The sequence below is a fragment of the Poecilia reticulata genome, chromosome 3 (assembly GCF_904066995.2).
Source record: "Poecilia reticulata chromosome 3, P_reticulata-male-v2, whole genome shotgun sequence".
In the NCBI taxonomy this organism is placed as follows: domain Eukaryota; kingdom Metazoa; phylum Chordata; class Actinopteri; order Cyprinodontiformes; family Poeciliidae; genus Poecilia; species Poecilia reticulata.
The window spans coordinates 15789087-15810741 of NC_088832.1; the positions used below are offsets into that span (position 1 = coordinate 15789087).

The following is a 21655-nucleotide window of genomic DNA, read 5'->3' on the forward strand; positions in this document are numbered from 1 at the left end:
ACAGCACTGCTGCCTTCACAGGCAGCTACTAATAAATATAACCTATTCTGGGCACTTTTTGATCATTTCAATGTGTTGATAAGTGATAAAAAGTGCCAAGAATATTCCTTAGAGCTGCCATCTGCTCCAATTATCTGGACATGAAAACACACAGCTACTGTATGTGTGGACTTCCTTTGTTGCTGCAAAGTCTTTTCATCAATATTCAGATGTTTCAATAAAATAAAACCCTATTCAGTTTACTATTGTATGATTCTTACATTTTATTAGGTTCTTGTCTGCTGCAAATATTTTCTGTCATGCAGTTCTGTCGACACACACCAAGGAAAGAGACTGCTTGAAAGATAGCGGCGGGAATTACAAACTCTTTCAAAGATCACAGCTTCAAACAGGCTGTATCATCTAAACTGCACTTTATTGAATCCACAATGAATTTGCTCATGTCTTTACTGAGAAAATTTTGAAAATATGGGTTTTAGCATGGACATAAATATCAAGTTTAGTACCAATATTGGGCAGAGTATAAAAAAATGGAAATGACAATTCCACCAAATCAACCGCAAGCTTATAAATCACTGAATGGTTTTGCACCAAAATACATTATAGGCCTGTTGTTGTTTTTATCAACCTTCCAGACCACTCGGGTCTTCTAGTTCAAGACTTTGCATCCCCAGAACCAGAATTAAACATGGAGAAGCAGCATGTTTGTTTAGTGCAGATTTGTGCTGCACTAATCTGGACCAAACTTCCAGGAAAAGAGTTGATTTAAATCAAGGCTGAAAAACCCACAGCTGCCTTTGACTATTCATGTATATTTACTGAAACGTCAATTTTAGTATGTTCTCCAACTTTTCTTTTGTTTCCTTTCCTTGTTTATGCCCCTGGTATGTACACTTATGTTTTCATCATTTAAAGCACTGAATTGTCTAGTTGTCGAAATGAATGCGTCTTGCCTGGAATCAGGTTTGCACAAACTCAAGCAGGTGTCACATGAATGCCAAGAACAACATAAATGAGATTTGGATTTCAATGCGTCAGAAATACATCAAGTTCTTACACTTTTATAGCTGCAGCAACTGACAGCAATGCAAAGAAAAAAAAAACATGTCAAAATTTGGGTTAAAGTTTAAGCTGTATTTTATAATTCAATCAAGTTTTAAGGTTTTAGCCAAACGTCGCTTTGGCACATTATGTTCTTTACACAAACAAATATATGTAAACCATTAAAAATGTTTTTAAGCATTTTGGAGTTTTCATGCATTTTAAAAACTCAAACTTCTGTTACATTGTAACAAAACATGACCTGCTGTAATCAGGTTACAGATCTGCTTTACAGTACAGTGACCAAATCAAAATATCCAAAGATTAAGATACAGTAACCTATTGAAAATATAAGATGGAATATAAAAACAGATGATTTATTTGCCACCTTGATAATCAGAATGGACTAATGAACAATCGCAATAAATTTGAATTTATCACAGAAACTTGATTGTGTTGATTTGATGGAGAAGATGGCAGCTACATGTTCTGCAGCGTCTTGAAAGGATTTGCTAAGATTTTCTCTCTGATTCCCTGTGATCTGCTCCAACAGCCTCAGATACACAGCTGAAACCTTGATCTCTAAACAAAGAAAAGAAGTATTAGTAATAGTAATAGAAAAACCCCTTTATACTGCTTCAACTTCTGAGGAGGTAACTAACAATAACCAAATAATAGACAGGCAGCAATAAATGTTTCACATAGATAAAAGCATGCAAGAAGAGTGTGTCATCTAATTTCTAACGGCTTAGTCATTTATTTTACTCAGCTTCTTTCTCAAAGGTAAGCTAACACGTTTGAAACTTGGTGATTGTTACTACAGGAAAACGTGTGACGTTCTGAAAACCAGAGAGAAAGCAGCTAACTCAGAAATCACAGGAATCTAAATGATTATGGGACAAACATTAATAAAACATTTTCTGTCTCATGCCATAATTTGTCCAGTAATAAAATTCTACTTCTACAGAAATGTGTCCCTCCTTGCTGAAAAGTTTCTTTTTTGAGTTGCTGTCGGACTGAATGTGGCTCGTTCAGTGACTCCAGGACCAGAACCAAAACCAGAACCAAACGAGGTTAGGAAGCATTTAGTTTCAATGTTGCCCAACCCTAAAAACTGAGACATGCAGAACTGATGGTTATTTTATATCAGGAAAACATTGCAGCCACTTGCAGCGTACTTCAGTTTTTAGTTTTCTTTTTTTGTTAACACTATTTTACTCTTACGTGATGCTTAAATTTTTACAGCTGTGTTTTTTATATGAATCTTGTATTTTGGATCAATCCCATCTCCGTCCTTGTGTTCCCTATAAAGTGTTCTGAATTACGTGAATGGTGCTATGCAAAGTAACTTGCATTGCCTTGATATATAGAGATGGAAGATTTGTTTTGAAATACTATTATATTTTTATTCATGCCTTGGAGTTGCACTGTTTGATCAGCCCACCTCATGCAGCCCCAATATGCACTCTTTCAAACTCCACCAAATGTCTCCTGGCAAATCAAATCATTCACACACTCATTGCTCGTGTGCAGCTATACTGTCAGGGCATGGTCATTTGATGTATGATGAATTTTTCTCAGTCATTTAAGCTAAAAAGACATCATCCTAAATGACTGATGTCAAAAACTTGCTTGGTATTGTTAATTTTGGTACATGTTCATACTCACTTAAGAAGTTGCTCCAGTTCTCGCTTTATCTTCGTCACCACGGGTGGACCCTGATAGGTCAAGGCAGTATAGAGCTGAACCAGTGAGGAGCCAGCCCGGATCTTATCCATCGCATCCTGCCCACTGGCCACGCCCCCAATTCCAATGATCGGCACTTTACCTAAAACCAAACAGAGCTTCCCTTCATGTGTGCTTTCTTTACTCTAAGAGGGACATTAAATGGAGAAAACGATGCAGACAGCAACCTTTAGTTAGATTATACATTTCTCTGACAGTCGTAGTGGAGAGGTCTTTGAGGGGCTGGCCACTCAGCCCACCAGCCTCAGACCTGTGTGGGTCTTTAAGGGTTTCTGGCCTGGACACAGTGGTGTTAGACACCATCAAACCGTCTACTCCCAACTGCGAACACAGAAAATAGATGACAGGACGTGAGCGGTGTGCGTTCCTGCATCGCTGCAGAAATAAGCGATAAAAGGACAAGGACGATATTTACCCATAAACTTCATCACATCATTAAATTCAAAGTTCAAAGCTGGTTTTTAGTTAAAGACGCAATATTTTAAAAGTTTAACAACTTTCAATAAAACCTTTCAAAGATCTTTTCAGTTTCTCATGACCGTGAAACTTGGTAATATGCTATTTAATCAAGAGTTGCTCTAAATTAGTTTAAATATGGGTCTGAATATTTAAAAACATTTTCTATTTTGACTTTTATGAATTCAAATAAATTAACGTTTAAACAGATTTTATTCAGTGTGTTTATTTGATTGTGTGATCATCTTTATTTGCGTTAAATAAGTACTAAATAGATGCTGAATATTCACGGAACCAATACACATTTTACATTAATGTATCAAATAAGAACCCCGATTATTTGTTACTGCTATGAAGAACCTCATATCCGCAGAAAAAACTAATTAATTTGAAATGAGCACAAAACAAGCAGCAGACGTTTCATCAGCAGTCAATGTCAAATGTCAATGTCAAAGCTGCAGTGCAAGTGGCTGCAACTTTGCAAAGGGTGCGGGCAGTTTGCATGGAAACATGACACTTTAAAGACATCTCCGAAGGATATGACCTGCTACACTCCACAGACTTCATTACTTAGAGACAACAGAATGAAAAATAATCTGGAACAAACAACAGATTTTATATAGCTGGATAATTTATCAGATTAAACCCTATGCATACAAATTGTTTCATTTAATGATAAAAGAAATGCAAACTCAACACAAACACTGAATAATGTCCAAACCTCAGTAACAACATCAGCAATGTCCTGTTTGTCCTGGGCCGAGAGGTCGGGAGCGATCTTAACCAGGACTGGAGGCCTGCGTACTTCCTGCAGAGCATCACGCTCCTTTAAGACCTGAGCAGACAGGATGAGGTGAGAAGGCAGAAGGAGCTTAAAGAACTTATCTGAAAGAAACTCTGATAATATAAATAACTTTTAAAAATCACTTATTTTAACTAGTTTCTAAACAACAATGCTGAATTTGTTCACCATCAGAAATAATTTAAAAAAAACTAATTGAGCAGAGACTTATTATTTGTTGGAATTTAATCCCAACAGCTATGAATAATTGGTTGATGGAAAATGCTGTAGGGCTTTCAAAGACTCTTTTAAGCAGCATAAATAGAAATACCAACAAGTTTGCATTGAGGTCATTGGCCAAAGGGATTTTGTCACTCATGTTACTGCAGAGCGGCATTCATTAACTTTGCCCTTGAGAATCTTTTAGCTGTAAGGAAAACAATGTTTGCGCCTCTTTACTACAGCATACACACACACACACACACAGAGTGCGATCTATATAAATAATGCTGAATCAATTCTGCGCCACCATCAAGCATTTGAAATAAATAAAGAAGACAGATTACAATTTAGATTACGTCAAAGCGTGAAACTGCAACAGGTTGCAGAAGATGTCAAGGTAACATGATGTAATGGCTGCACTTGCAGATCTATACATCTGATGTTATTGAAATTGTCCTTAAACATGTTTCTGAGCAGATCAATATCCAGTCCAACCTCTCCAAAAGTTAAGAGCTTTATGGAGTGACGTCTTTATTCTTGGTGTTTAAGAGATGAGCAATTACATCTAAATTATAAAATGGTTTTTGTATAAACATCCACTGTTAGAATGTAGTTTTAACAAAAAGTCATAACCATTCATACCTGCCTGGGACCTTTTGACCTTATTTTGGTCACAAGGTGAGAGCGGTGTGTGCAGCAGTATAGAAATTATTTTCTAAGTTTGTCAGTGAATAAAATAATATAAAATATAAAATAACGAGGCAGTTCAGGCATAAAACTGTGATTTTATTAATCAAATGGCAACAGCTTTCAAGTAGAACTCCATGATATCAGGAAAACAAGCAATAATAGTAATACCAGTGTTTATTATTGCAATAATTGCAAGCAAAAATGAATAATTTCTACCTAATACTCCCTAGAGTTTTCTTTCCTGGTCATAAAAATCTAATATCCGCCGAGTCCTACCGTGCGTAAAAGCTGCCGGAGCTCAGCCTTCCCCTGCAGATCTCGCAGGCCTGGCGTATTTGGGCTGCTGACGTTGACCACCAGGTAGTCAGCGAGCGGACCCAGAGCTCTCACCCCCTCCGAGTAATCTGCTGATGCATCCTGGGAAAGCTTGTTCTTCCCCAGGTTGATGCCCAGGGGAAGGCCAGCTGTAAACAAAAGAAGCACGGGCAGACTCACAAACAGCAAGGTTCAGGTAAACACAAACACAGCTTGGATCATTGCGGAGGCAGAGAGAGCTGATGCGCTAAATGAGCTGCGAGCAACAAAACGTGAGACAAGGTGAGGTCAGGAACATTTAAACTCAGCAAAAATTTGAAAGAACAGTTGAATTTCCTCTTAACCTCTTCCAGCACAATCCAGTGATTAAAATCACAACATCTTGTGTCAGTAAAACATTCATCTGCTTTGCTGCATTTGTGTTTCTTTAAGTTTAATTGAAATATTTACAGTATAACCTACGGACCATGAGGCGTACTCACCGTTACTGCGTTTTTGCTGCGTTTCTCCTCTGGCCTTCAACCTTGTGTGGACCTCTGCCACACCACAGCTGTTGAATCCGTACCTTGACAAAAGAAACGCACAAGACATTCACAACAGCAATGACCTGAAGTCTAGTTTATTATTTTATTACCTTAGATCTATTTGGGTTAAAATGATTGATCACATTAATCACAATGAATCGATTACTAAAATAATCATCAATATAATTAATAATTAATAAGTAATTGATTAATTGCTAACTGGAGCATATAGACTCAACAGAGATAATTGGCTGAAAAAAATAACAATTTTCGACCAATTAAGTCGAAACTCTACAAAAAAATATAAAAATGTATTAAAGATAAAAACACCTTTGTCTGTAGACATGTTTTACCCATAATTCCTCAAGTGAAAGTTTTAGCTTCACCTGGTTCAAATTCTGTAAAAAAATGTTTTTTAAAATCTCTTATAAAGCATCTTTTGCTATCCAATTATTAATTGGTTAATCCAAAGAATAGCCAACATTTTAGCTCTACACTGTATTGACGTTAAGTCAAGAAAAAAACCTTTTCAGACGTTGTTAGACTTATTTTATTTAGCTGTAGATGCATCCTTTGCTACAAATGGTCAAGTGTGTACTAAAGGAATGCAATGTTACTGCATATTTTCTTATTTAAAAAATAAACTGACTTATTTATTTGCATATTTTAATGCATTTCTAATATTGCATAAAAAGGCTTAAGTGGCTAAATGAAAAATTTGCAGAATGTGCCACTTTTTTAATAGTTACTTGCAGCCCTAATATCTAAATATGAATCACTGATATGGATCCAGTCCTTAAGATGTACACAAGAAGTGGACCAATATATCTCCTGTTATTTAAGTTTTATGAACTGAAATTTTAAAAGTAAACTACACAAAATCACATTTTGTACAGAATTTAATAAGCTAAAAATGTTTGATGTATAACCAAGCTAATTTTTCTGTATTTGTAAGGGGAAGTAAGTGGATAAAATACAAAGAGAATGCAGTTTAATGCCTTTCCAAACATACCTGTTAATAACCGCCTGATCTTCAGGGAGTCGAAACACGCGGGGTTTAGGATTTCCCTCCTGAGGTTTTGGTGTGATCGTGCCCACTTCGACGAAACCAAACCCCAGTTTGTACAAGCCGTCCACAGCCTCGCCATGCTTGTCGAATCCTGCCGCAATCCCAACAGGGTTTTTGAACTTCAGTCCAAACACATTCACTTCCTGTAGATACACAGCAGCAAACAGAACAGCGTTTGATTAATCTCTACGGAAAGAGTCCGGTTCAGAGAGGAGACATTGAAGTTACTTGCTTACCAGTGAGGCCGGGTCCTGGTAGCGGTTCAGAGGAACCAGACCCAGTCCTATCATCTTCACTGACAATACATGTGCTGTTTCTGGGCCCACAAGCCTCTGCAGCAAAGGCATCAGCTGGTTGGCATAGAAGCGCTCATCTCCAACAACAGTGAGGTAGGAAGCAAACAAAAGACTGCCCGAGCTGATGACCTTCACCGCCTCTTTGAGCTGCTTCTGTTGATGAAACCATGAAAAAAAATTCAAATAATTGTGTTTAAACTGTTTGTAATTAGATTACAAAAATTACCTTGTTTGTGGTGATTTGTTTTCTGCATTGAGCTAAGATAGGAATACCGACTGATGTACGAGTGACTAAATAACAAACACAAGTGAAGCCGATGCCACTCAGATGTCAAACTCTAAGGTTATTAAACGTTATTGAACAAACATGCCAAACATTATGGAAACACAATAATCCACTTGTTCTTGCTAGATGAGCATGTTTAGTGTCAACTTTAAACAGCTCCAAAGTGATGTAAACATATTGTATTCTCAAATATCAGCAAAAAAAAACCCGAACTAAATTATCATCCATTTTTAGGAGGTTTTATTATTGTTAATGCATTCAAGAATTTGCTATACCTGATTATCCTGAATTAAAAAATTAGGCTATTTTAAGTCATTTCAGTTCAAATAAATTATACATCATTTATTAGTTTCCCTTAATCAATATGTACAAAATATGTACCGAACCATGACTTCAAAAAGCAAAGTTGGGTTTTTAGTAAACCTTTAAACTCCATACACACATTAGTTGAATTGACTTGTTATTGGACTTGTATTTGCCTGTTCTGTTCAGACACGTTGGGTCACATGTGAGAATTAAATGACATCAAAACAAGAGATTTTTTAAAATTCAGAAGGTGGTCATGTATTGAGATAGAGATGCATTAGTCACGCTTGACCTTTGCTTGTAGTGATTTACAGTTTTCTTTGAGGCCTGATTTCCTGATTCAGACTTATATGAACTCAAACTGAAAAGAGGAAAATGTGTTGCATGTTTTTTTTCACGTTCATGCATCAACCATGACCTGATTTATTTATTTTATTTTTTTATGTAATTTCATCAGATTATGGGCAGAAAAAATTTGTAGCTCTTAGTTTTTATGTATTTAATGGATGGGGGGGGGGGATTTTGATGTTTCAGTGTTTGACTCACTGATCAACAGTCAGAGATGAGCTGAGGAATGTCTGGCGATTGATTGGTGCATCTCTAATCTCGTTTTAAAGAGTTTTAAAGAAAATCCAAAGGATACCGTAGAAGAGCTAACAGAAAGTCTGGAGAAATACTCATTAAGAACACTTACAATGTTTTTATATTGTTTATATTGCAATCAATATTTATACATACATATATATATATATATATTTCAAGCTGAAGGCATAATTTACATTTTGCAAATAAAACAACTCAAATGAGTCTTTTCTCTTGGACTACTGCCTCTTTAAAAAAAAAAAGAACACACTAGTTATGTTGTCAAGTTTTACTTGTACATTTGCTTTAATGTGCCTCATGAGAAATAATAAGTAGGAAACTATTCAAAAACGTCTTGATACCTGGAAGAAAAACCTTCAGCAATTATTTTAGGACTGGTAAAAGTGCTGGTTTCCATGAAGAGTACTGGAAGAAAAAGCTCAAAAGAAATGTACGGAATAAAAGGAGTGTGCTGGCATATCTTATTTTTCTCTCAGTCATGGCGAATAGCGTCCCTTACCTTTAATTTTCACCAGGCTGAACAAAATTATAGCTATATAAAAGCAGCAAAATAAACTTGGGTAACTTGTGCTCTTGGTAATACTCAGCGACAGAAATGAATGGCCGTGTTTATTGTTTAGTTCCTGCTGTAGAGCAAAGAAACAGAGCGGGGAAACGGAAGCACGCATGTAGTTCAGGAACATCTAATTCAATGAAAAACCACGTTTTGCTACATTGTGCAAATTTACCTTCAATCGTCCCGCCATGGAGGCAGCTGCGTTACAGCATTAAAGGACACGGTGTTGTTATTTCCTACATGTTACACAAACTCTCACGCTTCCTCCACATCTTCTCGCGATACTTACGTCACAAGGCCAAAATCTTGATACAACCAAGAAAGGGGGCAGATTTACGTAAAATACACAAACTATTTTTTTTATTATTCGTAAGCGTTATAAATACCATACACACCGTATTGACAAACAACATATGTTGGCTAAAATTATAAATCATGTTCAGAACATTTTATTGGCCTGCTTAAGGAGGGAAATCTTGACTCAACTTGGGTGACATCAAGAAACTCCTTCACTTTGCATCTTGTTTGAGTGGCTGCACTGATTTTCCTAAAGTACTTAGGACATATGCAGAGTGCTTTTTTTTCCTGGAGGAAGTTTTCTTATTTTCATATGAAATACTGAAGGCACCAAGCTCAGTAGAAGGTCCAGCCACAGGGCCAGCAGCACTATAGACATGTTACTCCAAACTTTTATCTTGCTGTGGATCTCCTATGGACGCCTGTCTTTAACCGAAAAGTGTGAGACCTGCCCGGACGGCGCCTTGACAGCATCATGCGAGTTTGTTTGGCAAGACGTCTGCTTGGAGTTTGTGGAGGAATCAAAAACTTGGCACCAAGCAAAGAGCAGCTGTAAGGAGAGAGGAGGGAAGCTGCTGAATGTGCTGAATAGCCCAATCCAAATGTTCCTGAGCAACACTACCAGAGGGAAAAACACCAGCAGCTTCACCTGGTGGGTGGAAAAAGGATTCCAAGCAGATCACAGTGATCCATCCCCAAGTGAGTCAAATTGTTTTACTTCTCTTTAACTTATTACAACCGCAAACTAATGTTACTTTACATCTTTTGTTTAGTCTAGCTTTCACACACAAAAAAATAAAAATAGCCTCTTCAAATTGGTTTGCACATGATCAGTTAATTTTTGTTAAGAAAAAATGGTGTGAACTGCATCTATGGTCAAAATAAGTAAATTCTAATGTATAATATATACGTAATTTTGTCCTTACCAGGTTGTAAAAGTTTAAACATTTAATCTAACCTCAAGTGTGTAGTGGCTCCACAAGCTCTATATGGTCATTATTAATTTAACACAAATGAAGACAAAGATGTAAAATTTATTATATAAAATAAATGAAACCTAACCTAAGATATTATAGACACAGTAAAGAGGCTGTCTTCTGTTTTGGGAGGTGCATCTCAGGATTTCATTTAAATTCTTATCATCAAGACTGCAACAACATCTTCATCTAAATAGTTTTGAATACGTTTCCCCTGTTAAAGATAAAGGTCCTTAAAAGAAACAATAGGAAAAGCACCCAACTTCTTTATAAACTCAGCAAAACACAAGGCATGTATTATTATTTTTTTCACATTATTCTGAAGTTGCGGAAAAACAATCCGAGTAAAGAGAAGCTGATGAAGAAACATAGTAGAAATTACTTTACATTTCATCTAAACTACTCATAAATGTGTTTGAAAAGCAAAAAATGAAAGATGTCCAGATTAGAATTGCATGAATACATAATTGTATTTGAGCAATCTACGGAGTTGATCAACCAAACCCGGGTTCCTTTGCCTTTTTATTATTTTTAATTTTAAAAGAACACAAGAGCTTAAAGAGTACACTTTTCATCATCTGTTACATGATTATGAATAGTTGCCTAGAAGAAACAGCAATAACAAAGATGCCAACACATGTTTGGAAGAACTGCTTTTCTTAAAATAAAATACCTAGCTCTTTAAGATTGTCATGTAAAACTACTTATAAGCAGTTTACAGACCAGGATCTTGAATTTTATTACAAATTATAGTAATAAAACCTGCAATTCAAAAACATTGGACATGTTTTATGATGGTATTTTTTTTACCCAATAGGAATGTCTGACAAATGAGTAACTGAACACTTACTCTTTCAGTATTAATTCTTATACCCCATCAAGGATGACGGACATTTAATTAATTTAAGGTTTTATTAATTTCCAGTCTTATTCAGTTTTGACCATGAGTCAGTTACCTGGTATCCAGCTTGGAAATGTTTTGCAATTTGTTTAACAACCAATTGGTTTGTTTATATTTGCTACTGCAAGAAAATGTAAATTTGTAATTTCAAAATAAGTTTGAAAAAGTTGTTCAAACTTATTTTTGGCTTGATCAGGAGTCTTTTTCATTCATATTTTATACGAGCACAAACATAAATCAGACCCACAGTCAATAAAAACATAGTGAAATAGTCAACTACATTAAATAAAGAAATTGTTTGTGGTTATTTTCTTATCCTATTTCTTTAGCTAGATTAGGCAGAGAATTAACTTGTCACACAATGATGACATACATATGGTTGTGAAATTATTTGTTTACTGTTAAAATATTAATATAGTGTTAGTAAATTTTGAGGTTGGAAGGCCTCTTTGCCATTGCCTCTTTAGTTCCCTCACATTCAAGTCGGGACTCCAGCTGGAGCGCTCCAAAACATACAAATTACATACAGTCAGACAAAATATGTTGGTCAGATTAAACAATTACTTTAAATCCAAATCTGCCAGGAGCATATTGTTAAACTGAACTGTTTTATTTTTTTAAACAGGTAGTTCAGAAAACTCTTAGACCAAGCTGGTAATCTTTTGCTTGTCTTCTACCTCTGGTGGAAGATCTACACATGGGGAAAACTCCGACCCTCTTTTAATGAGCTTAATGAGTTAAAGAGAGTTAGATTTAATAATAATTTGCCTCTTCCTTATCCTTTCTGAAACAGTAAGATTAAATTGTTTTATGCTAACATATGTTGTTTAAATGTTCCAAATAATTATCTCATTCATTTATTCAAATTATATTTTGTGAAAAGCATAGAGTAAAAAGTTTTGTTCTTCTTGTCCGTCCAGAAATTTCTGACTATTGTTTGTTCTGTCAGGTCTTAAGAGGTTAAAAACAGAAAAAGGGGAAGCTTTAAATGAACTCTGCACATACATGAAGCTGAATCCTCCTCGGCTCCTAACGTCCGACTGCAGCAAGAGACGAGGATATTTCTGCACACATAGTATGTGGAGGCTACCAGTCAAATCTTTTCTTTATATCTGCTTTTTATCTCTTTCCTTTCATGTATAAAAAAGAAACAGAATGTAATTATCAACATTTTTTATTTGCTTCGATGCTGTACTTAATATCCCAATATGTGCAAATTCTTTATTTTAAAGCTTCAATGTCTCCATCAGATTTAAAGGTAAGATATAAATCTCACTCTAAATGTAAAAATCTATGAGGACCAGTTTTAATGTCCTTTTCTTTTGTTGGTATTTTCTCTTTAGAATGCAAAAACCTCCAGTGATGCCGCTAGGCCTCGTAAGTTAATCACTTAAATTACATCTTAAGGAAATAGTGGTAGGCTGCGGATTTGTGTGTTGTTTATACATCTGGCTAGTAAATAAATAAATAAATAAATAAATAAATAAATAAATAAATAAATAAATAAATAAATAAACAAACATTTTTATTTCAGGGACCAAAAGGAGTCTCAGTGACTTGGATCAAATGAAAGGAAAGATCAGCAACATTACTGGTCTACTATCGGTGAGGCAAGCCACTTATGTGACATTAAATGAATAAAGTCATTGAGTTCTTGAGTTAAATGTACAAATATTTCCATATTACATGAAAAAATATGCTATGTTTCTGAGGTAGAAGGCAGAAGAATCTCTGACATACATGGAAACAACTGTAGGAGAACCTTCTGTTGATAACAGGGTAAGATGTTTTCTTTCATCATAATCAATATCCTGTTGTCTTATGTTGTGTTAAGCTTTGTCCATTTCCCCTTTTCACAGAACAAATTTATTGAATATTTGTTGGATGGCACAACAATTCTGACCCTTGAGTTTGCTAGAAATCATCCTGCTACCATCGACTCCATCATCAAGTGTAGCAATGCCATCTTGCGTCTGGCTGTACAAGAATGTAATTTTGATTACAACCAAAATAAAGTAAGTTTGTTTACTGTCACCATTAAACACATGGACACTGTGTTGCCCTTTTTGGCCTTTTAAAATCAAATGGTATTGCTTTCTCCTTTCACCAGCAATTTTTTGACAATGTATTGAAGCTCATTAAAACAGCTTCTCTGTTGCTCGTGGAGGATACACCAAGAATCACCAGGACCCCGTTAGGCAGTGTCATAACAAGCGCGTAAGTTTCTTCCCCACTTTCTTACTTTTGTCTTATATAATTGGACTAAATTTGATTTCCCTTCAATCAGGTACAAACCTAAGGAGCTCAGCAATGCAGTGCTGGGTTCACAGGAAGACGGCGGGATCATCAAGCTCCCTTCATTCTCAGCAATGCAATCAAGCATTGGGAAGTATGAAAATGTCATTGCACAGGTCTGTGTGAGTTACTGTCACATATGGGTTTTTTAAAAATATTTTTTACAGCCTTTTATAACCAAGATTGTCTCTCATTTTTAGATGGCTACATTCTCAATCAACCCCTACCCCTCTGCAAACATATCAGGAAACGTTTGCAACTTTATGCTCAGTGATGGAAAATCTGAGATTATGCTGGAAAATCTCTCAGAGATGGTTGAGGTACAACCAATGTGGAAAAAAACAGTTTGTCATTAAAGAACAATGTTTATGTTTTGACCTCAAGAACTAAGCGCATTACATATCTATCATTCATCACATAAATAATGTGATGAATGATAGAAGTGTTTAAAATTTGATCACCCCAAAGCTATACTTTTTCAAATGGTTTGGCCAGTATCACTGCCTGCCAGCAAACTCAAAGATTTAAAGCTTTACAACATGTTTACAGAAAATCCTCCGAGGTTTTTGAGATTAGAGATACTTTAAAGTAATGTGAATCTGCTTTGGGGAAAGGATACATCCGATTTTTAAACAAAGTAAAGATACTGAGAGAGTTACAGTATCTGCAGTAGCCAAACTATTGGCAGCCAATGGCTCCCTCAACAGAATCCACCATAAAATAAAACTTAAACTATTTCATTACATTTTCAGAGATTCCCTTCATATCTACTACAACACAGTACTTCTGAAACATGAAACTATTCTTGTGAAATCATTTTGTATTTGAAGCCTTTTGTTAGACACATAAGACACTTCGTCCTAATGGTTCTTATGAAAACATGTTTTCTGCCTCAGATATTTTTGGACCGCCGCAATAATTCAGCTCTGACCAGCTCCACTGTCGTGTTGACTAAGGACACAAAGTCTGTGTCTCAGATCAATGTCTCTGACACAGAGATGACCATATTATTTAACGTCGAACCAAGCATCAATGTGTCCCTAGCTGTTTTCTTGTCTTATGAATCACCTCCCAACTCCACATATTTCCACAACTCAACCATTTTGAGCCACTCAGGTAACCATCACTATCACCTACACTACCCTTTGCTCTTTGTGGTTGAGGTTTGATGACAGACTGATATGTTTTGGCTTCAGAGGACTATCGCTGGTTGATTACCCCTGAGATGCTACGGAACACATCAGGGGCTTGGTATGTGGAAGCCAGACTTGTGAATTTCACGCTGGCAACAGAAGTGACGCTGAACATCAGCACCTACCTTACCAGGTGCCTTTACTGGCACACTAAGAATGAGGAGTGGAGCGACGAAGGCTGCAGGGTACCCACATTGTTTTGGATCCTTCATGTGCACTTATATTTTTGGGTTAGCAGTGGACACACCGCCTATTAAACAGTGGTGCGTGTTTTTCTGTCATGCAGGTGGGAGAGAAAAGCACTCCAGAGCTGACACACTGTCTGTGTAACCACCTGACTCTCTTTGGGAGCTCCTTCTTTGTGATGCCAAACTATGTTGACGTGTCTCGAACAGCGGAGCTGTTTGCCACAGTGAATGAGAATTACGTGGTTTTGGCCCTGCTGTGTGCTTTCTTTGGTCTTTACCTGGCCACACTGCTGTGGGCCTGCTACGCTGACCGCAGAGCGAGCTCTAAGGTCAGACATCTAACATTTGTGCTTCTCCTTTTTCACCATGAATGTTATTAGTTGAATAATTTCTATTCTTTCTACAAATCTAATTGTATTCACTGTAATGTATTTTATATATGTCAGAGGAAGATAACTCTGTTGGAGGACAATCACCCAGGAACTCACTACAACTATCTGATCGGGATCCAGACAGGACATCGCAGAGGCGCCGGCACTTCTGCTAACGTAAGACATTTAAGTTTACAGAATTAGAATTTTATTTTATTATTAACACAAGTACAAACTTCCCTTCTTCACTTAACATATTTTATTTTCTGGCCAAGCAAGACACTACTCATTTACTTGTAAATACTTATTTTCTTTATTGCCACCCTCTCCATAATTACTCCACCCTATTACCAAGGACAGTTAGCTTTTATCACCAGCTTATCCAGTTGCTTGATGTCCTTGTGCTTCAGACTGCCTTTCCAACACACTGCAGCATAAATTAGAGCACTAGATAACACACTTGGATAGAATATGCGCAGTGTTTCCTTGCATGCATGAAAAGATCTATTATGCGGAACCCTGATATGTCGTTCCAGTGCTGTTCCATCAGTTCTCGTTGCTGTCCTGCAGGTCACAGTGAAGCTGATTGGCACAGAAGCAGAGAGTACCATACACACCCTGACCGATCCAGAAAAGCCGGTGTTTGAGAGAGGATCTTTTGACATGTTCCTTTTGTCCACACCTTACCCACTGGGAGAACTGAAAAACCTTCGCCTGCAGCATGACAACTCAGGAGGTCACCCGTCATGGTAACAGAGGCAGAGCCGTTCAAACATTAAACCTTTCTGTCTCATCTGTACTAAAACACAAATGAAAAAACGACTGTTACTAGTAGTACTAAAAGGAGTTTTAGTCTCTACCTAAAACTCCTTTTCATATTTTTCCTCACATGTAAGGTATGTCAGCAAAGTGACCATACAGGACCTTCAAAGTAAAAATGTTTGGCATTTCTTCTGTAACTGCTGGCTGAGCTCTGACCAAGGAGACGGAATGACCAAGAAAACCTTCAATTCTGCAAAAAGCAACGAGATCGCAAGTTTCAGGTAAGAATATGTTGTTCACACTGAAGATATAATCCCTACCCTTTGACAGCGCCAGGTTTAACTGTTCTGTTTTTATTTTTTTATTCTTCTCTTTTTTGGTCAGGAATATTTTCCAGAGCAGAACATCGACTGGTTTCAGGGATGAACACATCTGGGTGTCCATCGTGGATCCCCCGTCCCGCAGTCCTTTCACCCGAGCTCAGCGGGTCTCCTGCTGCATGAGCCTGCTCCTGTGCACCATGGCCATCAACATCGCCTTCTGGAACATTCCTGTGGACCCAAACTCTGCTGTGGTCGTTTCAATAGGTGGCTGCATAGCTTTTATCTTAAATATCTTAATGATCTTAGGAGCAAAACTTCATGCACTTAGAAAAAATACTGCATAAGAAACTTTTGAAAACTAATCTGAAACTAGAACCTAAGGTCACTGACACAACAATCATATACATTTGTAATTGTTTGCAATGGCATTTCCAACATCTTTGCTTGAACATGTAGCATTTTAGCCATGCAGATTTTCAGCACAAATAGGGCTACAGCAATACCACAATATATCATTAAAAAAAAAAAAGAAAGGAAAGACGCCCTTTTTGAACTTTTCATGTCCTCTTCATTTGAGGACTGCTATATTATGGTTGTTAAAATGTTGTTCTGTGTCCAGAACTACACTCAGGTTTATGGGATGCTCTGTTGGTTTCACAGCTCTTTAGCTCTATTCTTCATGAAGGTGGAGAAACTTTTGACTCATCTACTCATTGATGGACGCAGTCACACAATGATTGTTAGGGACTTTATGTGGTCACAAGGAGATGTATAACAAAGTTGTTCTCCCAGAGCAAAGGAGAGCACAGATGTTTAATGAAAGTGTTTGGCAACGGAACCTAGAGTTTTTGCTAATTACCAAATAAAATTAAAACACAAAAAAGACCAAAAAAAAATGCAAGAACTTTACACGTTTGTACGTATTTATTGTATATTTCCAATTCAGTAAACTTACAAAAGTAAAGTGCAATTTATTTTTGATAAACTGAAAGCTTCTATGTAAAAATGTTTTAAAATACTTCATGTTTTTGCTCCAGGATCTCTGCAGATGACTTGGCAGGATGTCATGGTGGGCGTGCAGAGCGGTCTTCTCATGTTCCCCATCAATATCCTCATCATAACCATTTTCCGAAGTATCCGACCTCGCATTGTTTCAAAATCCAAAAAAGACGACCCCGATGAGATCTTCAAGCCTCCTGCTGTCTCCATACCTACTGTCCTGAATGTGAGTTTTGTTTTGTTTTGTCAAGATCAGACTAAAATCTCGAGTGCAAATATTTAATTTATTTCACCATAGGAAACTGAGAAGATGATTTCTCTGGTGAGCATGAATCCGAGGAACAAGATGCCAGAGGTTCTTAAAATGGAGGCCTCCTATGACCTGGTCCCAGCTTTGGACCGGCTTCATGTCTTTATCCAGCACATGCAAGGTGTTTTTTTTTTTGTTTTTTGACACACAGAAAATGGCTTATGTGAGATATGCTGAAATACATCTGCTTTTAAATAATGAAAACTAGACCAGATTTTTAAACAACAGAAAATGAACAGAAACAAAACTGTGGCAGAGTACTTTGAGGTTTTTTTGTTTGTTTTGTTTTACCAAAAAAGGTGCAGAAAAACAAATATGTTTCATCTAATCTTAACCGGCTAGAATAAAACATATTATGTTTATAATTACAGTTTCTCAGTACTTTTCTTTACAAGCTGGTCCTTATATAAATCCTCCACAGGTGAGAGTGAGAGCGACAACCACTGGGTCTACTGCAGCAAGTTCCTCCTGGCCGGTCTGTGCCACCTCCTCACGAACCTGGAAAAATTGGATGCAAAAAACTTCTCCTGTCCAGAAGAGTACCAGCGCGTTCTCAACAACACCAACCTGCTGGTTCGGAAGGCTGAGATGGTCTTCAGCAGTCACCTATCCAACTGGTTGGCCCACTCACACCACTAATTACACTTTCTTTCCTATGTTTTCTCTCATTCAATTTTCTTTTTATTTTTCTTGAACAGTCCAGTCCCTGTGAGGAAGAAGAAGAAGACCCCGACAGGTGTCAAGCTGCCCTGGTGGTGCGTGTTCATTGGCTGGTTCCTGTTGCTCTCCATCAGTGGGATATCCACTTACTTCACCCTGCTGTATGGCTTCCAGTACGGCAAAGAGAAATCCATTAAGTGGGTCATGTCTTTGGGTCTGTCCCTTTTTGAGAGCATCTTCATACTGCAGCCTCTAAAGGTGAGTACCTTAAAGAAAATCAATCTTATTCAGAAACTATGACTACAAGACGTTGCACTTGTTTGGTACGTACAGCCTGGAACTGATTGCTTGTATTATCTCTCGTTGAACGAATTGTTTCTGGAACATTTTATTGTGATGCTTTTGTTCCCAGGTGATAGGTGTTGCTGTGTTCTTCGCCGTGCTGCTGAAACCTGTGGCTGTGGAGGAGACTGAAGAAGCAGCACAGGTGCTGTTAGGTAAGATAATCAATCATATATAAGGTAGGACTTGATACTTTTGATTGGCTTTTAGAAAAATATAGTGAATAGAGTTGAAGAGTCAGCATCAGTGAGTGTTGTTTTCTTGCGTGATCTGACAGGACTGCAGTCTCTATTTTTTCAGTGTTTGTCTTTCCCGCATGAAAGAAGACAAACTATTTACTGCAGTGTGCAATCAGTTTTTCTTACTTTTGTAGTGTGTCTGTATTTATATGCTAATGTAAAATAAAATATTTATTTAGAGTGATGATGTTAATCATTAATTACATTTTGTAAGAGTGTAATTTTGTAAGCGTGTAAGAGTGGCTGCTGGTATGAGCAAAGCAAATGTTTTTAGCATCTTTACAGTTTTAGCTCTGTCTCGCCAGCTGTGTTTCCACATCTGGAGGCCAGGTGCTGCTACTGAAAAGCAACACGGTCCAACTTTATAGCATCTGTTCAGATTAGACTCAAAATATTTTTGGATAACTTATAATAGAATTTAAAAAAAAAACTCCTTTAAAAACTCCCAGTAACTATCTGAAAGATGTGGTTGTTGTAGTTTGGTTGCAGCAAAATGTTTAAACTAATTTATCAGTCAATTTTCATCCAGCTCAGGATAAAAATCTTTATTAAATTAGTGTTCAGTTCTGGATATAGCATGCAAATTTTTTCCCATCAATTTTGATCTAGATGAGAGAACAAAAGATAATTTAACATTATAAATACTTTCTTTTTTGATGTTTGCAGCTTATCCTCGTTTTTAAATCAGTGTTAAGTGTTAGTAGCATGTTTTCTCCAGTAGGTGTAGCTGCAGTCACTTAGCCCTTTCTAAATTTGGAACCCTCACATCAAAAATATTTTTGTCTAGCTTTTCACTCCAGAAAGGATGTTTTCATGAAATATATAAGACTTTTATATAACAAAAAAAACTGAAATAGAAATCTTGTGATGGAAGAATTGGCTTTGAACCAACCTGAGATACCTTCTTAATGCAATTTGACTTACAAATTATTTATTCATGCCTTGATATTTCACTCCTGGCTGACTGTAGGGAGCTCTTACATAAATGTGCCTATCACACTGAAAATAAATACAATAAAATTGTTGGACAACTTTAACTGAGCAACACGATTCATGTCAGATTAACTCTCTTCAAGTGTTGTCAGTGCACACTGGGTTCCTCAGAGGGCTGAAGTGTTATGAGATCTGAGCTGGTGTCCTCTCTGTTTCACAGAGCAACAGGACAGATGCAAACGCTACACCGGCAGAGATGTCCTGTGAGGATACAACACCTAACCAGACAGGGTTTGCTCTGCATGAATGCCATCATCACGCCTGCTTGTCTTCAACACATGCTACTCTATAAATGTCTAATAACACTTCCTGATGTTTTCCTATGTACAGAGTCTTTATTTAGAGGGGAGTCGTAGTCAATGGGCAATGAAATGACTGATTACATATGTAAACATGTTGATAGCTATGTACGTTTATTTTCAATACTATAAAACAATTAGTAAGTAATAAAAATAGTTGTTTGCTCAAAGAATCATAATACAAAGTTTCACATTAGTTTACTTAATTACATGACTTCAAGTTGAACTGTTTTAAATTATGTTGAAACAAACGTTCAAATTAAACACATTTTTTGGGTTTAGTATGGAAATGATAGGGCTTTATAAGATGAAAGAGTAGGACAAAATAGTGTTAGTAAGTAACATACAAAAATGCAAGAGTAGATCTCAGAGACTCTTGTTCTTGTCAGCATGCATCACAGAGAGTGACTTTAAATGAAGATACACAGTGGACGAGTGGGAGGGTCCGCTTATGTAATTGCACATATGGGAACTGATGGATAATTGATCACATTTTCCATTGCACTTCTGTCCATGTAAGACATGCTGAAAGGGGGATGTTGCACTTTTTTTTATCATCTGTGGGTTCTAGGATTCAGTGTTTCCTTCCTCTTGAATGTTTTATGTGTGGGACTAACTAAATTTGAGTCTTTACTTTCGGTTTTCTAAACGCATGTTTCTGCTGGAGACATTTTATTTTTTGTGCTAGATATTTGGGGACTTTACACCAATCACAAAGTTCTTGTTCTTCCTTTTTATTTATTGGTATTAGATGTGTGAATTTAAATAAAGCAATTTCCTCCAAATGTTTTGAGGATCATTCATCTTTTATGCTAACTAAACAGACAGGTTGTATCTCAAATGCAAAAAGACAATAGAAGAATTAAAGCAATTATAAAATGTAGATCATATTTAGTGAGAAAGAGAAACACACCCTTTTTCATTCATACCTGTATTTACTATGAGGCTATGAATGACCAATGTCAGTTTCTTTTTGAAATAATAAAGCACTACAATGAGAAATATCTGTATTCATATATGTACTTAATGCTTGGTTGGGTCTCCTTTTGCATGAATACAGAATGTCATGGAGGTGAAAAGTCTGACTGTGCTGAGATGTTTCGGCTTTAGCAGCCCATGTTGCTTTTATTGGGTCCTGCAGTTCTTCTGCATTGCTAACTCTTAGCTTCCATTTAACAGGAGGTTTGGATCAGTCCAGTTTGCTGGTCATGTGTAGTGTCTCATGAAGCGCCGACTTCAGCTGCAGTTCACATCATCTGAATCACCTCCCAACTCCTGAATGGAATACGTTCACAATTCTCTCAAGGCAAAAGGTCATCCCCTGGCCTTGTGCACCTTTTCCTTCCACTTAACCTTCATAGAGCATCATGCTAGGAATAGTGCCTGTGAACAGCCATCTTCTTCAGCAACGACCTCTTGTAATTTTCCCATCTTGAAATAGTCATCAGCTTTGTGGTATGTAGACCATATCATAACCATGCCATATTGAAAATACTTGTTTTTGAAACTGAACTAATTTTCGGAGAAAATTTATTTGGGATTTTCATTACTTAAATAAACAGAGATAGACATTAATTCACCCTGGACAATCAATTTGTCCAGAGGTCTCACTTTT

At 36.9% G+C, this 21655-nt stretch overlaps 2 protein-coding genes across 2 annotated transcripts; one reads left to right on the top strand and one right to left on the bottom strand.

Moving 5' to 3' along the window:
* Positions 1-396: 396 nt before the first annotated feature.
* dhodh (dihydroorotate dehydrogenase) lies at positions 397-9213 on the bottom strand. Its single transcript, XM_008405134.3, has 9 exons — positions 9064-9213; positions 7081-7293; positions 6788-6987; positions 5734-5816; positions 5213-5400; positions 3965-4078; positions 2955-3108; positions 2710-2869; positions 397-1623 (listed from the first exon to the last, which is right to left on the bottom strand). Exons 1-9 carry the CDS (start codon positions 9079-9081, stop codon positions 1554-1556), a joined length of 1200 nt encoding a protein of 399 aa, XP_008403356.1. The 5' UTR covers positions 9082-9213; the 3' UTR covers positions 397-1553.
* A 166-nt stretch (positions 9214-9379) lies between these two features.
* On the top strand, positions 9380-21624 carry pkd1l3 (polycystic kidney disease 1-like 3). The gene is made up of 23 exons (XM_008405135.3): positions 9380-9887; positions 12016-12141; positions 12299-12324; positions 12410-12443; positions 12601-12671; positions 12783-12845; positions 12926-13081; positions 13177-13283; positions 13354-13477; positions 13562-13681; positions 14258-14477; positions 14558-14739; positions 14841-15071; positions 15189-15290; positions 15684-15862; positions 16010-16156; positions 16260-16462; positions 17236-17423; positions 17496-17628; positions 17929-18124; positions 18206-18425; positions 18580-18664; positions 19902-21624. The coding sequence occupies exons 1-23, from the start codon at positions 9566-9568 to the stop codon at positions 19946-19948; spliced, it is 3282 nt and encodes a 1093-aa protein (XP_008403357.1). The 5' UTR covers positions 9380-9565; the 3' UTR covers positions 19949-21624.
* Positions 21625-21655: the final 31 nt, after the last annotated feature.

Coding starts and splice junctions, on each gene's coding strand:
- dhodh (XM_008405134.3), bottom strand. Junction 5,817..6,787: donor GATCAGGCGGTTATTAACAG/GTATGTTTGGAA, acceptor TCTTTTGTCAAG/GTACGGATTCAACAGCTGTG. Junction 5,401..5,733: donor GCAGCAAAAACGCAGTAACG/GTGAGTACGCCT, acceptor TTTTGTTTACAG/CTGGCCTTCCCCTGGGCATC.
- pkd1l3 (XM_008405135.3), top strand. CDS start 9,566: ATGTTACTCCAAACTTTTATCTTGCTGTGGATCTCCTATGGACGCCTG. Junction 13,082..13,176: donor TTGATTACAACCAAAATAAA/GTAAGTTTGTTT, acceptor TCCTTTCACCAG/CAATTTTTTGACAATGTATT. Junction 18,125..18,205: donor AGCAGTCACCTATCCAACTG/GTTGGCCCACTC, acceptor TTTCTTGAACAG/TCCAGTCCCTGTGAGGAAGA.